Raw genomic sequence first — 24483 nt, 5'->3', positions numbered from 1 at the left:
TCAAGAGAGCTTCATGAGAATCTACTCACAGCACAAAAGAACATTAACGACCATGCCACCAAAGAGAGACGACAAATGAGACAAGAACTAACTCAGGCTGGTTCGATGACTCGTTCTACACTTCGCAGAACATTGCAACAGTTTCGTGCATCAGGTGCACAATCTTCTCAGTCAAAGGTAGCTACGCAACTCCAAACAAAAGTCGAAAAGACAAATGATGAAGATAGTGGGATTCGTTCATCATCTGTGGTAGAGAGACGACCAATTTCTGGTATTTAAACAAGTTTAAGCCCTTTAAAATATAGCTATTGTCTGGTTATGATCTTTGAATCTGAACCATGTTTCTGTATTAACAGAAGCTGCGGCTCAAAAGGTTCCTGAAGTTGGTAGCTCGGTGTTTGTTACTTCTCTTGGCAAAAAAGCGACTGTTTTGAAAGTAGAACAGTCGAAGAAAGAGATCTTAGTGCAAGTAGGCATCATGAAGATGAAAGTGAAACTGACTGATGTTGTGGCCTGAATCTAAGTGCCACGGTTATGTATTCATTAATATCTAAACGAACACAGTTGTATTAGCTTCAGAGTACATTACGATGTAACTAAAGTGATATGAAGAAACTACCTACTAATTACATTGTATGCTTTCTTATACATGTATATGGTGAAGGTCTGTACAGACTGGGTATTGAAACTGTGAAGTGTTTTCTTTACACCGAAGCTTGTGGTTCTTTCTCTGTTGGTTCAGCATTCGTCTTGTTTAAGTCTATGCGTGAGAAGTGGGACTTGAGGCCAATCCAACATTGGTAGTAGTCGTGATCGAGGAAAGGAGACTCCAGAGCCCAATGGCAGACTCTAGGAATCAAGGCTGATTCGAACATGAAAGCCATTGTACCTGTGAGTTTAGAAGGCGCCATTGCATTTACTCGAGCAATTGTTGCCTACAAAATAATTACAAAAATACTTCAGACTTAAATTGTATTTCACATTCAGGGGATATATATGATCTCGGAAGAAAATGAACTGATACCTCGTATGTGGTAGTATCTGGACCATGAGGTGTCATACAGCTATGAAGACTTGCACCGCCAGGGAGAAATCCATCAGCTTTGGCCTGTGAATTGTGGAGTCAGTTTACAGATTTGAATAGTTAGCTAATGATTTGCAGAAGCAGGATCTTGATGCGGTTTACCTCGTATGCACCGTAGATTAAACCCATAAATTCACTCATGCAGTTACGATGATAGTAAGGAGGTCGAAAAGTATGCTCAGCAACCAACCATCGAGGAGGGAATATGACAAAATCAAGCAAGGCCACACCAGGTTTATCCGTTGGTGCTGTAAGAACTGAGAGTACAATAATTCCCCCAAAGAGTGTGATTTACAATACAGAACCAGTAACCTACTCATAACGAAACAGAAGTAAGAATACATTTAGTGCAGAGGACCACAAACCTGTATTTATAGATGGATCTCCATGGTCTAAGAGGACGGTGTTGTATGGACAGAACTTCTGAAGGTCATACTGCAGATGGGAAATGATATCTTTAGACAAAAGTGTGTTGATTTTTCAAAAGCTTATATGCTCTCAATACAGATGTATTCACCTTATAAGGCACGTAATTTCCATGCCAGGCGACCACATTAAATGGAGAAAAATCTTGTTTGGCAGTAAAGAGTTCACCACCAAACTTCTGAATAATGGTGTAGTCAGGCCGCAATGCATCTTCAAACCATGCCGTTGGTGCAAGAAAGTCTCTAGGTGCAGCAAGACCATTGGCACCTGTACACATCCAACGATACAATTCCTTATAAACACAATCCAGCTTATTCAGGTTGAATCCAAAAGAACTCAAGAGTACCTATTGGTCCAAGATCAGGAAGCTGAAAATGAGCCCCATAGATTTCAGCAACATAACCTCGCGACTTCCCATCCGGTAAATCTACCGAGAAACGAAATCCTTGTGGTATGACAGCAATCTCACCAGGAGACACCAATAGCCTTCCACACTCAGTATCAATCCATAGCCCTAAACACCCACTCAAAACATCAGAATCAATCAAGGAAAGATCTTGAATTCGTTGCTTATACTTAACTTACTAAACTAAACACACCAACGATTCATCTTAAATTCCATACCAAAGATGTGAACTTTATAAACAATGAACTACTAAACTTACTTCCTACTTGAGGAACTAACAAGAAGTCACCATCAGCGTTGCAAAAGGCAGAGTCTTTCATTCCTTTATTAGCCACATACCTTCAACAAAAAATGAATCAAAGATCATTACTTTATCTAAAACCAGACTATAACCAAACTCCCAAAATCAACTAGCACAAGAGATCTCTATACATGTGAATAGCGAATCCATGGCGAAGAAACGAGCTTCCAGCTCCACAAATAGTATATAACCCATCAACGAAATCAGTAGCCGATTCAGGAATATCCTCAGCTCTCCACCGAAGCTGAGTCGGATTCGTACGACTGTTCGATGAATCAAACTCACTCACAAGCTTCTTATGAGCTGGTACACGAGGCTTGAACGGTTCATGTGTAACCGATGGCTTGATCCGATACAACCAGCTGAACAAAGATGGAAAAAGATTAAAACTTTAAACGAAAAATTATCAAAATTTACAAAATCAAAAACACCGGAGATACGTAAGAGTAAACGAAAGAACCTTCGTTGGTTGAGCTTGCGTGGTGAAGTGAAAGAAGTACCGGAGATCTGCTCGGCGTAAAGACAATAAGGACAAATAAGAGGACTGTTCTGATCTAACGGCAAAGCTCCGGCGATTGCCTCCGATGAGAAATGGTTACCGAAGCCTGATTGATACTTTAACTCTTCAAGCTTCTTCTTCTTCTCTTCTTCCATGGCTTCTTCACATACACAGGAGAGTCAAAAGAGAGAGAGACGATGATCGATACATATAACCAAATTTAACATGTGGGAGTGATGCTGACGTGGCGTGTTGATCCAACAACGTCTGATTATAAAACTCTTTTTTCGTATAATATAATTCAAATATAAATTGTTGGGCTTGAATATAAATGGGCTTTGTTTATAATTAGGCCTAGTTTTAGTTGCTTTTACTTGCTGATGTTTTTATCCCACATCGGTGAATTAGGGAGAATGATTCTTGTTTATATATGGCGAGGAAGTACCAATGGTCACGACCTTACTTGAACAGGATCTGTTCTATAGGCTCGTACCTCTGTTTCCTTGATTTCTAAGGAGACAGGCCCTTAACCCTGGTTGATGAACCATGACCGTGCGATTAGAGCGTGATTAACGGCCACGATCTGTCTTCTGACGCATCCGGTGCTGTAGAGGATCGTTACTTGGCTCGGTTCTACCTTGCCGGGGTGGTCGCACGGCGGTCTGACAGGTTCCTTTTTCATTCCCCTATATTTTTTTTTTCCTTTGTTACTTGGGCGTGTCTAAATAGCGAACAGAAGCTATTCGATTACATGTGACCTGTCCGTCAGAGAGATGTTCAATTGTATTTTCATGTCGATTTATCTTTGTTCCATTTATGAATGAACCCATAGGTTGATTGTATAGCAAGAAACTTCGTCAATCTCGGATCAGTCACCACCTCTAACAAATGAATTCATAGCAAAAAAAACAAAAAACTGAAATAAAGATATCTAGCAAGGTTTATGTACAAATAAACTTCCATCACGTCTTTCGTTTACAAATTTCAGTATCTTTTAATCCTATATTTATTACTAATGGTTGTGAAAAAACCGCAGTTTAGCAAGATATCTAGCAAGGTTTTGTTCCATTTATGAATGAACCCATAGGTTGATTGTATAGCAAGAAACTTCGTCAATCTCGGATCAGTCACCACCTCTAACAAATGAATTCATAGCAAAAAAAACAAAAAACTGAAATAAAGATATCTAGCAAGGTTTATGTACAAATAAACTTCCATCACGTCTTTCGTTTACAAATTTCAGTATCTTTTAATCCTATATTTATTACTAATGGTTGTGAAAAAACCGCAGTTTTTAGTTACTAGGAAAGTTAGGCTAACAGTATCTTGTGCGATTCTAATTGTTCTCATTGTAAATTTGCATCCACCGTCTTAGGTATTTTTCACATTTATGGGTTTGTTTTGTTTTTGTTGTTCCAAGCCATATGATCATCTTGGAAAAAGGTTGAGTAATAAACCTCATCAACCTAGAAGTCTAGAGAACCAACAAAATACTATCACTTTGCGTTAATTAGGAATCATCTTGATTTCTTTGTTAGATGTTGCAGAAGCTATTTCAAGAATCAAGATTATCCCTCATTGAGAATAGAGCAAACAAGACGTCCATAATTGAAAAGATAAGAATAAAGAATGCCATTAGGCCAAACTTGATTCTGTTTGTTATATATTGTAGATAACGAAACGTTGAATAACCCATAACATGTGAAGAAGATCTATAATAAGCTCTGGCTGGTAATCAGAATAAAGAAACTCTTCTTGACTATTGGAACTAAAAGCTATAATTAGCCTAATTTAATTATGCATTCTGATATAAAAAACCATAGCTACTTCATCACTTATGTGTAGGAGCAGCTGCTTCGATGCGAGAGCAACTATCTTTGAGAAGAGGAGGGAAGAAGGGATTTAGCGGAAACATATGTGGCCAACACTTTGAATCTACGTCCGAAAACGCTTTGCAACACATATGTCCAACATTACCAAACTTTCCTGTGAATACTGATTTGAATATCTCAGATACACAACCTTCGACGCTAGAGAGTGATGACCAGCATTTTGTGATATCAACCGGAGAACCNAGAGCAAACGAGACGTCCATAATTGAAAAGATAAGAATAAAGAATGCCATTAGGCCAAACTTGATTCTGTTTGTTATATATTGTAGATAACGAAACGTAGAATAACCCATAACATGTGAAGAAGATCTATAATAAGCTCTGGCTGGTAATCAGAATAAAGAAACTCTTCTTGACTATTGGAACTAAAAGCTATAATTAGCCTAATTTAATTATGCATTCTGATATAAAAAAACATAGCTACTTCATCACTTATGTGTAGGAGCAGCTGCTTCGATGCGAGAGCAACTATCTTTGAGAAGAGGAGGGAAGAAGGGATTTAGCGGAAACATATGTGGCCAACACTTTGAATCTACGTCCGAAAACGCTTTGCAACACATATGTCCAACATCACCAGACTTTCCTGTGAATACTGATTTGAATATCTCAGCTACACAAACTTCGACACTAGAGAGTGATGACCAGCATTTTGTGATATTGCAAGTGCGGGAGCAGCTGCGTTGATGCGAGAGCAACCATCCTTAAGAAGAGGAGGGAAGAAAGGATTCAATGGAAACATTTTTGGCCAACACTTTGCATCGGTAAACGCCTTGCAGCATGTCCGTCCAACGTTTTCAAACTTACCGGTTAAAGAGATTTGAATATTTCGGTTTCGCAACCTTGAATGTTGAGGAGTGATGACCAACATTTTGCAAGATCAATTGGGGAACCAGGAGGTGAAAAGCCAGGAATGGTAGGGAGTTGATCAGCTAGCCCCGGCTTCACTAAAGTTACAATTAGAAGAATCGTGGAGAGAAGAGTTTGCATCTTACCTTCCATGGTTTCTTTTCTTTTTTTTTTCTGTAGAGGAGAATGATTTGCTTGATTGAGATGGTTTGGTGATCGGAAGAAACAAACAATTTATAGAGTAACTCAATCTAAACTTATACGGTAAATTTATTTCGAGAGAGTTACATTTTCATATGCGTTGACTCATTTGTTATGTATGACAAACTTTGAATTAAAACATGGAAGTGGAACTGTTTACACTTTCGCAAACTGATATCAGTAACTCAAGCTGTAGGTTTTTAAACAATTAATCCAAATAAATTTCTATTGGACTTTTTACGTTTTACTGAGCAGTTAATTTATTCAATGACTTAAATCTGTTGCATTTTTTCTTTTTGCTAACAGCAAAGTAAAGTGGACATATTTGTTTCGTCATAGAATTAGCCAAGACACAACTACCAGATAAAAGTCCCAATTCTACCCATACAAAAACCAAATGAAAAGCATTCATATACCAACCATTTGAAACTTATCATGGAAGTGTTACACTTAACACATAAAATAACTCAAGTGTTAGTATATAATCCATTCTTTCTATTTTTCTTTAGTGTGGTTGGTATATAATAAAATCATTAATGAACTTTATTTAAAATGAAATAGGTCTAGATTAGTAGATTTCTTTGGTTAAAGTAGCCCGTTATTGTTTTTCTGATTAGTGTTTGGATCCCACATCGAGAAAGTGATGAAGAAACTCAGTTATTTATATATGGCCACAAAGCAACATTGCTCACGACCTTACTTGAACAGGATCTATCGTATAGGCCGCACCTCTGTTTCCTTGATTTCTAAGGAGACAGGCCCTTAACCCTGGTTGATGAACCATGGCCGTGCGTCCAGAGCGTGATTGATGGCTACGGCAGTCTTCGGACGTGTCTGGTGCTGTAGAGGATCGTTACTCGGCTCGGTTCTACCTTGCCGGGGTGGTCGCACAGTGGTCTGACAGGTTTCCTTTTTTTTTTTTTTTTGCTTCTTGTGTTGCCCCTAACTTAATATATTTTCTTCTGTGTATGGTCCTTTTTGTCATTCCGACGTTTCAATTCTGTTCAGCAGTTTATATGATCCAAGTTTTCAGAAAGACTAGAGTGTGATTTGTAATTTTGGTATTTAAACCTGAAATTTGAAGATGATAGAAACCTAGAAATAACCAGCCATACCAAACCTATACACACAAGAAAATCAACCATTATCTCTAAACCGCAATCAAGTGCTACACATTTTACAAGAGCTAACACTAATCCAGACTCTGTACAAGTCCCTTTTCATATGCATACACATGAACCCATACAACAAAGAGCTACGGATTCGGACAGTTCAGGACAAAGCTTGAAAATTTGTACTTTCTCTATTGCTATACATACTACAACTAAAAGCTTGAAAGTTTTTCTCTGTACAAGTTTCTCTACATACAAGTTTTGCTCTACAAGTTCTCTATTGCTATACTACAAGGTTGTTTATCGAAATGTCAGACTCGGGATCGGGTTATGTTGCAGCCATGGCCATAAATTCTATAATTATCACCAAGTTGTCTTGAGTTTCTTGATGCTGAAGCAACTTCAACTTCTTCACGAACTCAGCAGCTTCGAGTTCTCTCTTTTGTTTCATTTTCCTCTTCCTCACCAGCCTCGTAACAAATCTTTGATCTTTGGCCAACTTTACAAAGACGCTTAGCATATGTCTTTGTTCTGATCCTCCTTCAATGACTCAACCTCGACCTCTCTGTCTTCTTCAACCCCGTGGTTGCAATATTGTGCTTCAACATAATCCATTTTTTTCATAAAATTAAATTTAAATAACATAAATTATATATCGAGTTCTACACAATATGCATTAAGCTTTGTGTATAGGTTACAAAAGACAACAAGCAAAATTAAAAGACGCCTATAAGAATTAGTCAACTATAAATACAATATATATAGTATAATATACATATACGTTACAAAATAATTTCCCATAATCTGCAATAGTTTTGTGTTACGTTACAAAAGAGTACTAACTATGTCTACATGTATATTTGCAACGTTTGATTTATATTTCCACCTTTTCATCAATTCATTGTTGCCAAACAATTTTTTATTATAACATTGTCTACTGTTTTTAACCTTTAAGCTGTTTGTGTTGGTGACGGAGAGAGAAAGGTTTGAATCTTTGTCTAGGACAAGGTTGTGGGATTTCTCAATGTCTTCATCTTGAGATTACGTGATGGAGGAATAGGCGGTGGAGAAACGGAGGATTCTGAAATAAAAGAGAAAATCATTAAAGTAAAGAAATAAAAGAAATTAAAAGTAAAAAAATAAAAGAGAAAATCATTATTGGACAAAATGCTACACAAATTAAAGAAAAAATTCAACATCTTTATAATGTATAATATCAAATTAAATTTTATCTTAAATATAAAGATAAATAAGATAATACATATTATATAAAGTTAATTGCAAAAAAATACACTAAAAAATATTAAAGAAAAAATGATACATGTCAAAAAAAAAGTGCTAAATAGCAATTTCTTAGAACTTGTCAAAAGAGAACCATAGTTTATTATTATTATTATTATTATTATTATTATTATATATATATATATATATATATATATATATATATATTATAAGATATTCTTTAGTTTGTTTTAATTATAATCAAATTGCAAAATAATGTAATAATCAAATCTGATGCTATAGAGGATCGTTACTCGGTTCGGTTCTACCTTGCAGTGGTGGTCGCATGGTGGTCTGACAGGTTTTTTTTTCTCCTCTTTATTGTGTTGCCCGAAACTTAATTTACTTTTTGCTTTTACATAAAGACAAGAGTGTGATTTATGAACTTTTATATTTAAAACCTTGTAGATCATAAAAACCTAGAATTAAAAGAACCAGCCATACCATGCCAATATCTTCCATGACTCATTGGAACAAAGAAACTCTTAAAATATGTAAAGTTGTAAACTAGAAGGCTATACACACTATAAAATCAACCATTATTCAAAACGCGATCAAGTGTTAATGGAATAAAGAGCTACACTTTTTACAAGAGCTAACAGTATAATCCAGACAACTCTGTACTAGTCCTTTTATATTTTTTGTTTTACCCGATTCTCCCATTTACATCTACATCAATCTTCTTTCCACCCATTGAACCAACGTCAACAAGTAGGTCCTCTGTGTTAAGCTGACATCTCGTACTCCCACTTTGATTATTGTTCATGGAAATGTCAGACTCATGATCTGGTTGCGTTTTTGCAGCCATGGCCATAAATTCTCTAATTATCAGCTGACTTTCCACATCCACCAAGTTATTTTGAGTTTCTTGATCGTGAAGCAACTTCAACTTCTTCACGAATTCAGTTGCTTCGAGATCTCTCTGTTGTTTCATTTTCCTCTTCCTCACCAGCCTCTCAACAAATCTTTGATCTTTGGCCAACTTTGCAAAGAAGCTTAGCATATGTCTTTGTTCTGTTTCGACTCCGTGTATCTTCTCTTGCACAGTGACCATTTGATCTTGAGACTCTTCCTGTTGTTGTTTCAACTTCAACACCTCCAATCTTATTGGACAGTTCTGATCCTCCTTCAGTGACGCAGCCTCTGTCTCTGTCTTCTTCAACCCCGTGGTGCTCGCTTCCTTGTTACAATTACTTTTGCTTCTCCTCCTTTTGATGTTCTTAAGCAAATGTTTCTTACCTCCTTGAAACCCTTCGTTAGCAAACTCCCACCTATCTGAATCTACCTTCTTAAACCCCTACAAAACCCTAGCTTTAATTTAAAAAGCTTGCGACTCAAGAAACATAGCTAAAAAGTAAAACACAAATTAAAAAACTCGTTTTGTCCTTACGTAGGTGTTGAGCTGGCGGACGAAACTGGAGAAGTTCTTGTGCTTGAAGTATTTAGGAAGGAGATTCTCTGAGAACTCGTAAGAATCCCAGATGATGAAGCTTTTACGGGTCGGGTTCCATGATACAACCGGGTCTGTTACTTTGTCATCGACGATCTCAAACGTCTTTCTCAGAAACGGCGTTGTTAGACCTATCTCGTGCAATTTTGAAAAACTAACTGACGACGACGAGTCGGTTAAGTTAACGGCATCAGCCTCTTCTTTGGTTGGTGAAACGACGTCGTCGTCAGACGAGCCTCCTCCGCTTCCGGTATGGCCACCTTTAACGGTGACGGTCTCCATTGCCGCCTCTTGACCAAGCGAAGCCGAAGATTCAATATCGCCGACGTTTGGAATCGCCGTCATAGCTTCCCAACGCCGTTACTATCTTCGTCTCCTTTTGGAAACTTCTTTGCTGTTTATGGAAATATATAAATAGTGTTTACTTTACGGTCTATCAAAAAAGTTAACAAAAATTTATATTTTTACACCCACTTTTCTGAATTTAACAAATTAACACCCATATTATAGTCCCATCTCTAACCGTTGGATCTTCGTGGTTGGTAAAGATGAATCGGTGGTCTAAGTATGGGAAAAAGAACCGACCGTATACAATTGAATTCGATTTCATGCATGAATGACAATTGTCGCGTACTAGAAGCACACAGCAGTTAAATATGCTACTTTACTACTATAGAAACAAATAAAAGAAAATAAAATAAAAGAGAGTTAAAAGCCAGTTTATTAAAGCTAGAGTATTATATAGAGCTGTGATCGTAGTTTGATGATAAAGTTCATATACTATTGTAGAAGAAGATGATGACAAATTGACAATACATATATAAAATTGGAATAACCGATATTCTTGTGATGATTATAATTAAAAAAAAGAAGTTTGTACTGTAACCTCTGTGTTATACGCACTAGAAAAATATCAACGCTAACCTGTTAAAGAAATAAGGCATTAATGTCGATGAAGCAATCTACAATCTGTTATAGCGGCTGCATTGGTTGTGGCCTCAGCTGAGCGTTGAGTGAAGGCGATGGGATGATGAAAAATGAATTAGGAAGATCCCGGAAGGTGAAACTCGACTATCTATAGCAGATAGCAATAAGGAAACATGAAGCAGACTCTTGACAACCATTGAGCCAGTCGAATCTCACCTTCCTGGACAGTGCCGGCCCGTAGGTGTATGACGCCTAAAGCACACAAAAAAATGGTGCCCCTTAACTCAACTATTTTTTCCAAAAAAAAAAATGAGATGATTCTATTTTAATGAAAAATAGAGAAAGAACAGAGGAAAACACATAAAACACTTTAATATTTTAGTATAATTAGTTAACCATCTACGTTTACTAAAGATGGCAATATCAAATTATACCCCAAAACCACAAGCAATCAACAAAACAACACATCATCAAATAGAAAATAGTTAGTAGAGAATAAATCTACTCGAATATTAAAATAGAAATTAGTCTAAGTGCATGAACATTTTAACTTGTAATAAATTATTTACACTTGATCGCAAGTTAGTCTATGGATTACGATGACATCCGTAACAAATTAACTTGTAAACTAGTTCAATTGCTATTTTTAACCATATAATCTTTATATTATGTAATAAAACAATATTAAGAAATTTAGATAGAACAAAATATTATGAATTAAAATAAAAATAGGAAAAATATAAATGTGGGGCTGGTTTGAACCCCTTACATGACACTAAAAATTAAAAATAAAAGTCACTACACTAAAGGAAGTTTTCTTTATATGATGCCCCTAAAATCTATGTAATATTTGGCGCCTAAAGCCTTCGCTTCATTGGCTTTAGGTCAGGACCGACCCTGTTCCTGAATCTCCTTAACTTTTTCTTCTTCATATACCACGATTTTGCAAGAATCAACACAATATACCAAGAATATAATGTAATTAAGGTACGTATGGCCTGGAACTAGGCTAGCTAACCTTTGGATTCCTAGCTTCCATTGCACTTACTGTTTTTTTTGTTTTAAGAGTGAATTGTTTGATTGTGATGGTTTGGTTATCAAAAGAAACAAACAAAATTATAGAGTAACTCAAGTTGAATGTATACTAACTTATTATTATTTATTACAAGAGTTACATTTTAAGATTTTTCCGCTATGTCAACTTTTGAAATTACAAAAGACATGGAACGGTTTACAGATAGAATTTACCATGTTGACTGTTAACATTGTAGTTTTTAAGGTGTATTCAAGGACTAAATGCTGTAACGTTTATATATCACAACAGCAAAGTTTATATACTCCATTGACTTCAGCATTTTAGTTAAATTGAATGAAAAAAAATCCCCATTTGACTCGTATATATAACCAATTTAAAAGCTGCAATATTATTGTGTATTAAATTGTGTTTGAGCTTTTGAACCATAGTGTGAAACGTTTTAAAAGCATTGATTTAATAATATCAGATGATTATTGCTTCGGTAATTAAGACTCTTCTGGTACAATCATCAATAATTAGAAAGGAAAAACCATCTAAAACCAATAGTACTAGTTAGTAGTAGGAGCAGGACCCCCAAACAGCCGAATGAACAAGAGAATTGAAAATATAGTATCTCTTTGATGGGTTTTGTGAAAATGTAGCTCTATGACTTTTAGCAAAGATGCAAGTTTCACATTTCAATGTTTCAATAGATACAATCAATATATGTATCAAATACTGATAGGGAAGAAAGTCTTTAAAAACATTCCAAAGCATAACCTACGATGCAAAAACCAAATTTGTTTCTCTGTACATGGTCCTTCTGCAAAATTTGGCACCACTCGTATAAACAGTCTAGATAAAACGTTATACATTTGAGTTGGTTTATTTTGTGCTAGTTAAATTTTATTGTAAATTCTTTTGACCTATCGGAGCTTTCTCTCAATGCAGATAAGGAATAATTAATGTTTTCCATTTTACACAGATTTGGTATATACATAAATAATACAGCGAGATGTATATAAAGTAGATTGGTCGAAACTCAAAATAAATGAGAATTAAAATTTTCATGTTGCGTAATTTCCATAAAGCTTTCTTCTCAAGTTACAAAATGGAAATTATCTAGATCAATAATTTGCATGTAAACTTTTTATCTCTGTTTTACAAAATGAAAAATTTATAAATCAATAATTGGCACAAAATTTTCTTCCATTTCCATATTAAAGAAATACAAGAGTTTTTAGGAGTGACTTATTCACTTAAAGAATTTAAGAGTAATGTATTCAATTAAAGGGGAGGTATTGGTTTAGGATTTAGAAAGAATTTTAATGACTTTATGTTCTTGCTGATTGTTAGAATCATAGAAAATTGAAAGTTAAAAATGAAGGATTCTAAGAGATTGTTTAGGAAGTTTTTTAAAATCTTGATGATTTGTTTTTTCTAATCTTGTAAAATCTTTCCATTTGATGAAAGAGTTTTCATGACTTTTGTTATGAAGGAAATGATATAAAATCCTAAACCAATAACATAAAATTTGAATTCATTAACAATCCAAGATTCTTTTGTTTTACTTGAATAACATAAAACTTTTAATGACTTTATAAAACTCTTAATCCAATAACACTAGATTTATCAAGATTTTAGATAACTTTTTACAAATCCACAACCAATAACACCAAATTTTTTAAGAGTTTTTAAAAGTCTTGATTGAATAACAACATATTTTACCTAACTTTTAAAGTCATTAAAATTCTTTCAAAATCTTAAACCAATACCTCCCCGCATTTTAAGGAAAAGATTTGAAGAGTGGTTTCTCTTATTATATATATTGCATCGAAAATACAAAAATATACAAGCTATTCTTCTACTTATTATAAAAAAAAAATTATCAAGATGAATTACAACGGAGATCCATTAGATCCGGCTATGATCATAACAAAGGAGTTATCAAAGATCAACGTTGTTGGTAATGTGGTATTATTGAAAGCAGAAGTGATGTTTTTCCTCACGAGGATGAAAAAAATGTTTTGCAAAATGGTGTTCAAGTGGAAAAAAATGTTACAGCTGAAGATTTGCAAAGCGGTGTTCAAGTTAAAGTTCATGACCTAATGGAAAACGATTTGTAACACGGTTACTCTGAAAGTCACGAAGACTGATAACCCTAGATATTATTTCGGGTCTGCTTGGAATGATATGAAGCATTCGTTAGATCTCGAAGAAGGCCATGTTCTGAAACTCCACTGAGATCAATTAGAACAGAAATTCAGTGTTCTCAATATTCAGTACAATGTGATGCAAGTAATGATTCCAGGGTAGCTTGCATGTTGCAATGATAGTATATGGAGCCGTGCACTGAACGCAAAGCGAACTACTCTTTTGCCTTTTACTAAAGAATAATACCATGTCTTTTCTGCATTTAAGCGGTATATGCCTATTTTTGGAAAAGATTTTTTTTTCAAATAAACCCTCCATCAAATCTCTAGTTTTAATTTTTTATATTTTTAACTGTAATTTCTCTAGCGCAGTGTGTATATTACCAGGAACGTTAGATTTAATATTACAATTTATCTCAAAAAAGCATCCCACATCGGATGAACTGTATGAGTAGACATGTGAGAGTGAGACATTGAAGTCGAATAGATTTAAATTAAAAAATATTGTCTCTTTTACAATAACCCTACAATTTTAAATTTTATGTCAGCTTCTTGCGACAATAGAGTGCCCAACATGTAACTGAAGAAGCTCTCTAGCGTTAATACAATTAAAATTAGGGTCTTTTGGTTTGTTTTCTCTTTTAAAAATCTTTTGTTAACGTCCAAGAAACATAACTAACAACTATTAAAACGTCTAAGTCTAAGAACCATTATTAAGCAAGTCTTGTAAAAACTAAAAAAAGTCAGTCATGGATTTAACGAAGACATTTTCATTACCTTGAGTACAAAATATCACCCACGAATAGATAAATAGGATTCAACGAGCAATTAATTCCCATCTTAACTATGATGTTTATTATTTTATTTTTAAAGAATTTCGTTTGCAAATATACCTCATTAGTTTTTTGTAATTGTACGTATAAGCTTGGTAGAGTTTCTTTTTTTTTTGGTCGCGACCTTGCTTGAATAGGATCTACTCTACAGAATAAGATCCTACTTTTTTATCACTGCTCGTCAAGGCAACATAGCCGTAATATATATAGAGTTTTTAAATTAAAGATTAAAGTTGTGAGATAAAGCCAGAAATTTTAAATTATGTTATTATTATAGAAAATAAAACTAACAACCAACAAGTTCACATTTGGAATAGGGAAAATTTATGAATTTTGGAAATATCTTATATAATATAGTAAGGTTCTTTTTTTGGCAAGCTCTAAGAAATTGTCATTTGATGCAAGCAAGCTACACTGGAATCATTATTTGCAATACATTGTACTGAAAATTGAGAACAATGAATTCCTGTTCATATTGATCCCAGTAGAGCTTCAGAACATGGCCTTCTTTGAGATCTAACGAATGCTTCATATCACTCCAACCAGACCCAAAATAATATCTAGGGTTATCAATCTCTGTGACTTTCAAAGTAACCGTGTACAATTTGAATTTCATTAGGTCATGGACTTTCACTTGAACACCGCTTAGCAAATCTTCATCTGTAATATTTTTTTCCACTTGAACACCGTTTTGCAAAACATTTATTTTCATCCTCGTGAGGACAGACTTCACTTCTGCTTTCGGTAATACCACATTACCAACAACATCGGTTTTTGATAACTTCTTTGATATGATCATAGCCCGATCTAATGGATCTCTGCTGTAGTTCATCTTGATAAAAAATTTATAATAAGTAGAAGAATAGCTTGTATATTTTTGTGTTTTCGATGCAATATATATAATAAGAGAAACCACTCCTAAAATCTCTTCCTTAAAATGCCTCAACTGAATACCCCAAATTCCTTAATTGAATAATCCACTCCTAAAATCTCTTGTATTTCTTTAATATGAAAATGGAAGATAATTTTGTGCCAATTATTGATTTATAAATTTTCCATTTTGTAAAACAAAGATAAAAAGTTTACATATGTTATAAAATTAGTGTGAGTATCCATCACAACAAGTGTCCTCCCTCATGCAATCAATCACAACAAGTGTCCCCCCTCATTCAATCCATCACAACAATAGTCCCCTCTAATGGAATGCATGTAATACTTGTTCACCACTTGTTACCATCCTCTCTATACTTGTATTTGCCTCCTCCCACTATAAATAAGAGTTATGTACAAGAGAAGCATATAGTAATAAATCTTACTATTTCTCTAAGTTTATCTCTAGTCTTATATAATAAAATAATGTTCTCTTTGGACAAGTTCTAAAAAATTGTCATTTGGCACTCTTTTCTTGCAACATGTGTTATTTTGGTCTCTTTAATATTTTTAGTGTATTTTTCAATTAACTTTATATGACATACATTATCTTATTTATATTTATATTTATATTTAAGAAAAAATAATTTGATATTATACATTATAAGATGTTTAATTTATATTTTTAAAATTGTATAGTATATTGTCCAAAATAATGAATTTTCTTTTCCTCTATTAAGTTGTCATTTGACACTCTCTTCTTACAACATGTGTCATTTTTGCTTTATTATTTTTAGTATATTTTTCAATTAACTCTCTATGACATATATTATTTTATTTCTATTTGTATTTACATAAAATGTAATTTGATATTATACATTACAATATGTTCAACTTATTCTTTAATTTGTGTAGCATATTGTCTAAAATAATAATTTCTCTTTTATTTCATTTTTCTTTTATTTCTTTAGGGAGAGTTACTATAATATTACTAAATTGTTTCTTTATTACTAGAGTAGTACAAAATTATTGGTAATTACTATAATAACTTGTGTACCCTTTGTACCCTTAATACTAGTGTTGAGAAAAAATGCAATTACAGAAAATGCCATTACAAAAAAAAATATTGGGAAGTGGAAAAAAGTCTATTGTTGGTTTGATGGTATACAAATCGGGTACATAAACATGATAGAGAAAGTTAGTATAGTTAGTTGGCAGACTGTAGGTGTACGGTAGATTAAATTAGTAGGTTTAGTTGTAGTGATGATAGACTTTTTAGAAAGATAGATTAATTAGGTAGATATATGTTCTCGGTAGATTAAATTAGTAGATTAATTGTGTTTGATGATAGACTTAGTAATTGGGCAAGTTTATAGATAGACTTTATTGGTACAGCAAATATTTTTAGTACACTTATTAACTGTTGCAATAGATATAATTGACAGACTTAAAATATTAATAGATTGTTTTGGTATACTTATATAGATAATAGATTTATCTGACAAATTTAATAAAATGTAACGGTAGACTTATAAAATGTAGTAGAGATACTGTTAGTTATGATAGATTAATTCGTCGTTAGTTGGGATAGATTTAAATCTTACTAGAATATCTCATATTTTGTTAGAGTTAGTAAAGATGTTATAGACATGATAGGCTTATTACACGAACCAGAAGAAGAAGAAGAAAGCTGTAATTTTTATGGTGTTGCGAGGAAAGAAGAAGAAGAAGAAGAAAGGTGCAATTGCAAGTAATTAAAGGCGAATTCTTGAAAAATCCTTCAGAGAAATGAGTGGTCACTGTTTATTTGCAGCCACAACTTTGGCTGCGGCTAACTAAGCTAATAACCAAATTCCAGGAGCTGAAGCACTCTTTCCACTTTCCAGTATGCAGGATTTCCTCAACATTTGTAAACCCCCAATACAAAATTCCAGGGTACTTGAGAGCAATAATTCCAGCTCCTAAACCACCCAGTGCAATGCACACAATAGCAGGAAGACCAAATTTGTCTTTGATGAAGTTGATGACTTGGTAAACCACATTACAAGGAGAGGAAAAACAACGCTGACAGCACCGCAAAGCATGCCTAGTACCTGGAGACAACATGAAAACATGCTTGTAAATTTATATACAAATACTCGATGAAGCATATAAATATGAAGATACCAAGATTCTTTATGATATATCACATAATCACATATATCACATCATGACACTAAATAAGATGCAAATAAATCATACCACAAGACTAACTGGAAAGTTTGCAATAGAGATTAAGAGTGAAAGAAACATACCTGCAGCGGACTGCAGGTCGTATGAGGGAACTGTGAAAGCTGATTAAGTCCCAAGCATGTCGTATGAGCTATACTCATTTACCACTGCAGTGATAATATTGGCCTCTGTTATATCCTCGACTATGTCAAATGCGCTGCTTGTGATATTTTATGTTTATGTTTTTTTTTAAAAAAAGAGTCGATTGTTTAATTGGGATGGTTTGAGTATCATTACAAACAAACTATTTTATATGGTTAATACGAGGAAAGAAAACGTTAAATTTATTCCAAGAGGTACACTCTTAGAATTAATCGTCCGTTTAAAATATCTTAAGTGTTAGACCAAATTCATCCCACATCTTTTATCAAGGATCTGTATATTAAAAAAATTAAAAAATACTTAAAAATGTAGAAACAGTATAGATATAGTATCTCTGCCCAGAGATTTAAGATACTATAGAAATGAGTGTCAAGCCACTTGTCATTATGGGATTGGATCATTTCATTTTTTATTATTTAAAACTTAAACAGATAATACATTTATTAGAAAACTATTAAATTAATGTTTTTTAGATACTCATACACTGCATGACCGATAAAGATGCCCTTATACTTTGCAAATGTAACTCAAGTTCTGAATGTTGACTGTGGGATTAGTAAAGGTAACGAATTTTAAATATGATCTATCAATAATTGGTGGCTGATTCATGCAGGCCCATGACTGACCACATGATGTCCGGTTTTGTCTATTACACTTTTTGTTGATGCATGTTACGATACCATCACGTGTTGCACAGTTGCACTTACACGGGAGGTTGCACTTGCCCGGTCATTTGGTTCCCCAAATAGCGACACACTATTCATCACGAGCCACACTCACCAATCCGTTTAACGGGTCTGTGCCTTTTTATACTTCCAAAAGACACATCTCAGAAATCAAACAAAAGAAGGAAAAAGACTATCAAACAATATTTCCGGTAATCAAAGAATAGTACAAGACAGAACCCAAAGAAGAATATGGGTGCTTTTGGATCAAATGGTTCGTCAAGCATGAGCATTGTGATGTATCCATGGCTAGCCTTTGGTCATATGACTCCTTTTCTCCACCTCTCCAACAAGCTCGCAGAGAAAGGTCACAAGATTGTTTTCTTGCTTCCGAAGAAAGCACTAACCCAGCTCGAACCTCTTAATCTGTACCCGAATCTCATCACTTTCCACACCATCTCCATCCCTCAGGTCAAAGGGCTCCCTCCCGGTGCGGAAACGAACTCCGACGTCCCCTACTTCTTGACTTATTTGCTTAGAGTTGCAATGAACCAAACCCGGCCAGAGGTCGAGACCATTTTCCATACAATCAAGCCGGACTTGGTTTTCTTCGATACTGCCGATTGGATACCGGAAGTTGCTAAACCAGTGGGTGCTAAAACCGTTTGCTTCAACATTGTGAGTGCTGCGGCAATCGCGCTGTCTCTTGTCCCTGCCGCTGAGCGTAAAGTCATTGACGGGAATGAAATGTCAGGGGAGGAGTTAGCTAAGACGCCTCTAGGTTACCCGTCTTCGAAAGTAGTCTTGCGAGCGCATGAAGCAAAAACCCTAAACTTCATGTGGAAGAAGCGCGAGGGGACTGCTTGTTTCTTTGACGTGAAAGTTACCACGATGAGAAACTGCGACGCGATAGCTATAAGGACTTGTCGTGAGACGGAAGGCAAATTCTGCGATTACATCAGTAGCCAATACAACAAACCGGTTTACCTGACCGGACCGGTACTCCCTGGAACCAAACCTAATCATCACCTTTTAGAGTCTCGATGGGTGGAGTGGCTAGCCAAATTCAACCCTGGTTCGGTTGTGTTCTGCGCTTTCGGTAGCCAACCCGTTGTAGACAAGATAGATCAGTTTCAAGAACTCTTTTTAGGGCTAGAATCAACCGGTTTACCGTTTCTGATTGCAATTAAGCCTCCTACGGGTGTATCAACCGTCGAGGAAGCGTTACCGGAAGGATTCGAGGAGAGGGTTCAAGGACGTGGCATTGTGTTCGGAGGTTGGATTCAGCAACCGTTGGTGTTAGACCATCCTTCAGTGGGTTGTTTTGTTAGCCACTGCGGGTTTGGTCCGATGTGGGAGTCTTTGATGAGTGATTGTCAGATCGTTTTGGTTCCGCAGCACGGAGAACAGATATTGAACGCGAGGCTGATGACGGAGGAGATGGAGGTGGCGGTTGAGGTGGAGAGGGAAGAGAATGGGTGGTTCTCGCGGCGGAGCCTCGAGAATGCTGTGAAGAGTGTGATGGAGGAAGGTAGTGAGGTCGGTGAGAAAGTGAGGAAGAATCATGACAAGTGGAAATGTGTTTTGGCTGAGTCTGGTTTTGCTGATGGTTATATCGATAAGTTTGAACAGAGTTTGATTGACCTTGTGAAGTCATGAATTAATTTCGTTATATACTATGTTTTTTAATAAATGGATTTGGTGTGGGTTTGATTGAATTTGCGTCGTTCTATGATTAACCCTAATCTGCATGCTTTTCACACAAGACATGGTAATTATAGAATTTATAAATATGCTAGAGGTCAGCATTACCTTGAGTGTCACGATCTTTGCAATTTTCGTAAGATTAGGGATTAGGGAATATTAGCTTCCGGAAACTAAATAATGGTATTTTTATTTATTTGCTAGTAACCTTTTTTAACTATAACATAGATTAGGGAATAATTTTCGTAAATTAAATACCAAAAGGAAACTATAGATTATAAACAACTTAAATTGATTATTAATCAAAACTAAAGATTAGGAATATTCGTAACAAACTTGAATCATTCAATTCATACCAGTACTCTCTCCTAAACTTCAGGTCATCTGTAACTGAATTATCATAAACAGAAGCACAAGAACAAGATTAGAAGAAAAAAAAATCACTTTTACGTTCCCATAGGGTCAATGTTTCATGCTTTTATGTTCCCATGGTTCGGTTTTGGTCACATGACTGCATTTTTGCATCTGGCTAACAAACTATCTGAGAAAGGGCACAAAATCACTTTCTTGCTTCCCAAGAAAGCGCTGAAGCAACTTGAATCTCTCAATCTCTTCCCAGACTGCATTTTCTTTCACACTCTTACCATCCCATCCGTAGATGGCCTCCCTGCTGGCGCCGAGACAACCTCGGATATACCGATCTCTTCAGGGAGTTTTCTCGCCTCGGCTATGGATCGGACACGCCGTCAGGTCGAAGAAGCGGTTTCTATAGGTAAACCGGATCTTATTTTCTTCGATTTTGCTCACTGGATTCCGGAAATAGCTAGAGAGTACGGATCCAAGAGTGTGAACTTTATAACAATATCCGCAGCATGTGTAGCTATCTCGTTTATCCCTGGTCGTAGTCCAGATGATTTGGCTGTTCCTCCCCCTGGTTATCCTTCGTCTAAGGTGTTGCTTCGGGGACAAGAAACGAACTGCTTCTCCTTCCTCTCACATCCGTTTGGAGATAATACTACGTTTTACGAACGAATCATGATAGGACTTACAAACTGCGATGTCATCTCTATAAGGACTTGCCGAGAGATGGAAGGAAAATTCTGCGATTTCATCCAAAGCCAATTTCAAAGAAAGGTTCTCTTGACCGGTCCAATGCTTCCTGAGCCAGACAATAGTAAACCACTTGAAGATCAGTGGAGGCACNGATTCCGGAAATAGCTAGAGAGTGTGGAGCCAAGAGTGTGAATTTTATAACCATATCCGCAGCATGTGTAGCTATCTCGTTTGTCCCTGGTCGTAGTCCGGATGATTTGGCTGTTCCTCCCCCTGGTTATCCTTCGTCTAAGGTGTTGCTTCGGAGACAAGAAACGAACTGCTTCTCCTTCCTCTCACATCCGTTTGGAGATAATACTACGTTTTACGAACGGATCATGATAGGACTTAAAAACTGCGATGTCATTTCTATAAGGACTTGTCGAGAGATGGAAGGAAAATTCTGCGATTTCATCCAAAGCCAATTTCAAAGAGAGGTTCTCTTGACCGGTCCAATGCTTCCTGAGCCGTACAATAGTAAACCACTTGAAGATCAATGGAGGCAGTGGTTGAGCCGGTTTGAACCAGGATCAGTAGTATATTGTGCATTGGGCAGCCAAATCATTCTTGAAAAGGATCAATTCCAAGAACTCTGTTTAGGAATGGAGCTGACAGGTTTACCATTTCTTGTAGCGGTAAAGCCACCAAAAGGCTCCTCGACAATCCAAGAAGCCTTACCAAACGGGTTCGAAGAGAGGGTTAAGGGGCGTGGAGTGGTTTGGGGAGGATGGGTGCAGCAACCATTGATATTGGCTCATCCATCAATAGGCTGCTTTGTGAGTCATTGCGGTTTTGGTTCAATGTGGGAGGGTCTAGTGAATGACTGCCAAATAGTGTTCATTCCACATTTAGGTGAACAAATATTTAACACTAGATTGATGAGCGAGGAACTCGAGGTCTCCGTTGAGGTGAAAAGAGAGGAAACAGGATGGTTTTCGAAGGAGAGTTTGAGCGGTTCGATTAGGTCTGTGATGGATAAAGACAGTGAGCTTGGCAACCTAGTGAGGAGAAACCACGCCAAATGGAAAGAGTCTCTGGTTAGTACTGGGCTAATGAATGGTTATGTCAATAAGTTTATAGAAGCACTATAGAAACTAGTCTAGAAGAGAAAGAACATGAATAAAACACTTTTTAAAGAAACTTGGTTTGCCAAAATGACTAATATGCATGGACTTTTGAAGCTCTAATCTCTCAAATTTCAGTTTCTACACTCTATATATTCCGCATACGTAAACCAAATATGTATAATTCCACATGGTCGTTTCTCACATGCATTGTTATGTATAATTCAAATCGTCGTTTCTCACATGCATTGTTATGTATAATTCAAATCGTCGTTTCTCACATGCATTGTTATGTATAATTCAAATCGTCGTTTCTCACATGCATTGTTATGTATAATTCAAATCGTCGTTTCTCACTTGCATTGTTGATATTGGTTCGCCTAAACCTACGTAATACACTAATACCTAAATACTAAAGCTTGCTGCCCGGAAACGTATATGTATTTTATCACCAGTTTTATTAATTTTTTTTTCCTTTGATCCACGAAAAATCGGTCTTAATATAGTTTTGGGCTTCTGGCCCCAATATATTGTGGAACGGCTCTGATCACACAGTACATATATCAAAGCATAGCTGCATATATGAAGAGATATTTCACTAATGTCTAAACATATAAATCTTTTGATTAGTCCCACCATTAATCAAATTTAACGAAACATTTAATTAAATTTATCTCTACACACTGCGCACAAGGAAGGAGACATTTGATAAAGCTAGAAGTCAGTGAGGCAGAAATGAGATTTTAATAAACGTTGACAACGACTTTTTTAGTAAAATGCTATATATAGACTAATTATTCTCTGAATTAGACGGGGAAAATGCCTATTTCCATCTGACGGCCGACAAAACTAAATGGATTTATCTATAAGCGGCTATACAATTTTGTCATATACTCATTATTATTGCTGTTATTAGTTGTGGCCACGGGGAGCTCTACTCTACTGTCTATTGAGGCACGTTTCACTTTCACACATTATTGCCTTTTGTTTAACTACACATATTATTGCCTTTGACACTGAAACGTTGAAAAATATACAACGCAACTTCTGACACTCGGAACTACCTTTCATTTTCAATCTTTACCCGGCCTCACGTATTCTATCCCGAACTAGTAAAGGGACCGACGCTTCATATATCGCACTAAAAATAAAAGAAAATTGACAAAAAGAAAATCTTGATCGGAGTTTTCTAATAAATATATATAGGGTTATCTCAATCGCATAAATTCTATAGCAAAAAAAGAAACAGAAAACAAAAAAAAAAGCATAGCATTTGAAAGTTGAAACGCAACAAAAAATTTATTCTTTTGGCTCTCTTTGAAATCTTTTTATTTTTTTCTTTGGTGTTCTGCTTATCTCGACAATTTAGGAAAGAAAAATGGGTGAAAAGTTTCACGCTTTTATGCTCCCGTGGTTCGCTTTTGGTCATATGATTCCGTTCTTGCATCTAGCCAACAAGTTAGCTGAGAATGGTCATAAAGTCACTTTCTTGCTGCCTAAGAAAACTCAGAAACGATTGGAACATCACAATCTGTTCCCAGACAGCATCGTCTTTCACACTATTACTATTCCTCATGTTGATGGCCTCCCTGCTGGCGCCGAGACCGCCTCGGATGTCCCACTCTCGTTGGAGAAGTTTCTGACCGCAGCCATAGATCTCACACGCGATCAGGTTGAAGCAGCCGTTCGCGCTTTGAGACCAGACGTGATATTTTTCGATTTTTCTCCTTGGATTCCGAAAATAGCGAAAGAACATAGAGTCAAGAGTGTGATGTACTTTGTGGCAGGGGCTGTCTCCTTGGCTCATGAACTTGTCCCAGGTAGTGAATTTGGAGTGCCTCCACCGGGTTATCCTTCATCGAAAGTGTTGTACCGTGAGCACGCTGCTCACGCCTTGTTGACCTTTTCCATCTACTACGAGTTGTTGTATCACCGGTTAACCACAGGTCTTATGAATTGTGATTTCATCTCAATTAGGACTTGCAACGAAGTGGAAGGTAAGTTCTGTGACTATATCGAGATTCAGTACCAGAGGAAGGTTCTTTTGACAGGTCCAATGCTTCCAGAGCCAGACAACAGTAAAACACTTGAAGATAGATGGAGTCACTAGCTGAGTCGGTTCGAACCGGGATCGGTAATATATTGTGCATTGGGAAGTCAAATCAGTCTCGAGAAGGATCAATTCCAAGAACTCTGTTTAGGAATGGAGCTCACTGGTTTACCATTTCTTGTAGCGGTCAGGCCACCAGAAGGTGCAAAAACAATACAAGAAGCGTTACCGGTAGGGTT

The 24483-nt window shown here is 36.0% G+C and overlaps 8 protein-coding genes and 2 pseudogenes across 9 annotated transcripts in view; 6 read left to right on the top strand and 4 right to left on the bottom strand.

The window, feature by feature from the left end:
* Positions 1 to 690, top strand: part of LOC104761433 (endonuclease MutS2-like) — a 5482-nt gene extending 4792 nt beyond the window's left edge. Inside the window, exons 18-19 of one of the 2 annotated variants that reach the window (XM_010484512.2) lie at positions 155 to 271; positions 357 to 690. In XM_010484512.2, the coding sequence (XP_010482814.1) occupies positions 155 to 271; positions 357 to 517 (278 nt within the window). In that variant the 3' untranslated portion in view covers positions 518 to 690. The remainder of the gene's footprint in view (positions 1 to 154; positions 272 to 356) is intronic. The other variant, XM_019240445.1, reaches the window with a different exon arrangement.
* LOC104761434 (homogentisate 1,2-dioxygenase) lies at positions 498 to 2962 on the bottom strand. Its single transcript, XM_010484513.2, has 9 exons — positions 2678 to 2962; positions 2349 to 2579; positions 2176 to 2255; positions 1857 to 2024; positions 1602 to 1777; positions 1450 to 1519; positions 1187 to 1341; positions 1025 to 1108; positions 498 to 935 (listed from the first exon to the last, which is right to left on the bottom strand). Exons 1-9 carry the CDS (start codon positions 2869 to 2871, stop codon positions 705 to 707), a joined length of 1389 nt encoding a protein of 462 aa, XP_010482815.1. The 5' UTR covers positions 2872 to 2962; the 3' UTR covers positions 498 to 704.
* On the bottom strand, positions 4548 to 5607 carry LOC109130561 (annotated as a pseudogene).
* On the bottom strand, positions 8569 to 9945 carry LOC104761432 (heat stress transcription factor A-9-like). The gene is made up of 2 exons (XM_010484511.2): positions 9439 to 9945; positions 8569 to 9345 (listed from the first exon to the last, which is right to left on the bottom strand). Exons 1-2 carry the CDS (start codon positions 9841 to 9843, stop codon positions 8695 to 8697), a joined length of 1056 nt encoding a protein of 351 aa, XP_010482813.1. The 5' UTR covers positions 9844 to 9945; the 3' UTR covers positions 8569 to 8694.
* Positions 13334 to 13756, top strand: LOC104763443 (annotated as a pseudogene).
* On the bottom strand, positions 14836 to 15258 carry LOC104761431 (B3 domain-containing protein At5g54067-like). The gene has a single exon (XM_010484510.1). The coding sequence runs from the start codon at positions 15256 to 15258 to the stop codon at positions 14836 to 14838; it is 423 nt and encodes a 140-aa protein (XP_010482812.1).
* LOC104761430 (anthocyanidin 3-O-glucoside 2'''-O-xylosyltransferase-like) lies at positions 18527 to 20029 on the top strand. The gene has a single exon (XM_010484509.2). It carries the CDS (start codon positions 18587 to 18589, stop codon positions 19991 to 19993), a length of 1407 nt encoding a protein of 468 aa, XP_010482811.1. The 5' UTR covers positions 18527 to 18586; the 3' UTR covers positions 19994 to 20029.
* On the top strand, positions 20501 to 22332 carry LOC109130573 (UDP-glycosyltransferase 79B6). Its single transcript, XM_019240260.1, has 2 exons — positions 20501 to 21237; positions 21633 to 22332. Exons 1-2 carry the CDS (start codon positions 20504 to 20506, stop codon positions 22219 to 22221), a joined length of 1323 nt encoding a protein of 440 aa, XP_019095805.1. The 5' UTR covers positions 20501 to 20503; the 3' UTR covers positions 22222 to 22332.
* Positions 23573 to 24304, top strand: LOC104763442 (UDP-glycosyltransferase 79B9-like). The gene has a single exon (XM_010486813.1). The coding sequence runs from the start codon at positions 23573 to 23575 to the stop codon at positions 24302 to 24304; it is 732 nt and encodes a 243-aa protein (XP_010485115.1).
* Positions 24378 to 24483, top strand: part of LOC104761429 (UDP-glycosyltransferase 79B9-like) — a 6461-nt gene continuing 6355 nt past the window's right edge. The window contains exon 1 of the mRNA XM_019240384.1: positions 24378 to 24483. Within this exon, the coding sequence (XP_019095929.1) occupies positions 24398 to 24483 (86 nt within the window). The 5' untranslated portion in view covers positions 24378 to 24397.

Source organism: Camelina sativa, chromosome 18 (assembly GCF_000633955.1).
Source record: "Camelina sativa cultivar DH55 chromosome 18, Cs, whole genome shotgun sequence".
Taxonomy (NCBI): domain Eukaryota; kingdom Viridiplantae; phylum Streptophyta; class Magnoliopsida; order Brassicales; family Brassicaceae; genus Camelina; species Camelina sativa.
Note: the sequence above shows the minus strand (reverse complement) of the source record. Positions and strands in the feature narration are given on the sequence as shown.

Coding starts and splice junctions, on each gene's coding strand:
- LOC104761431 (XM_010484510.1), bottom strand. CDS start 15,258: ATGAACTACAGCAGAGATCCATTAGATCGGGCTATGATCATATCAAAG.
- LOC109130573 (XM_019240260.1), top strand. CDS start 20,504: ATGTTTCATGCTTTTATGTTCCCATGGTTCGGTTTTGGTCACATGACT.
- LOC104761430 (XM_010484509.2), top strand. CDS start 18,587: ATGGGTGCTTTTGGATCAAATGGTTCGTCAAGCATGAGCATTGTGATG.
- LOC104761434 (XM_010484513.2), bottom strand. CDS start 2,871: ATGGAAGAAGAGAAGAAGAAGAAGCTTGAAGAGTTAAAGTATCAATCA. Junction 2,256..2,348: donor CATGGATTCGCTATTCACAT/GTATAGAGATCT, acceptor TTTTTGTTGAAG/GTATGTGGCTAATAAAGGAA. Junction 1,520..1,601: donor GAAATTACGTGCCTTATAAG/GTGAATACATCT, acceptor TCCCATCTGCAG/TATGACCTTCAGAAGTTCTG.
- LOC104763442 (XM_010486813.1), top strand. CDS start 23,573: ATGGGTGAAAAGTTTCACGCTTTTATGCTCCCGTGGTTCGCTTTTGGT.
- LOC104761432 (XM_010484511.2), bottom strand. CDS start 9,843: ATGACGGCGATTCCAAACGTCGGCGATATTGAATCTTCGGCTTCGCTT. Junction 9,346..9,438: donor TCCGCCAGCTCAACACCTAC/GTAAGGACAAAA, acceptor AGGGTTTTGTAG/GGGTTTAAGAAGGTAGATTC.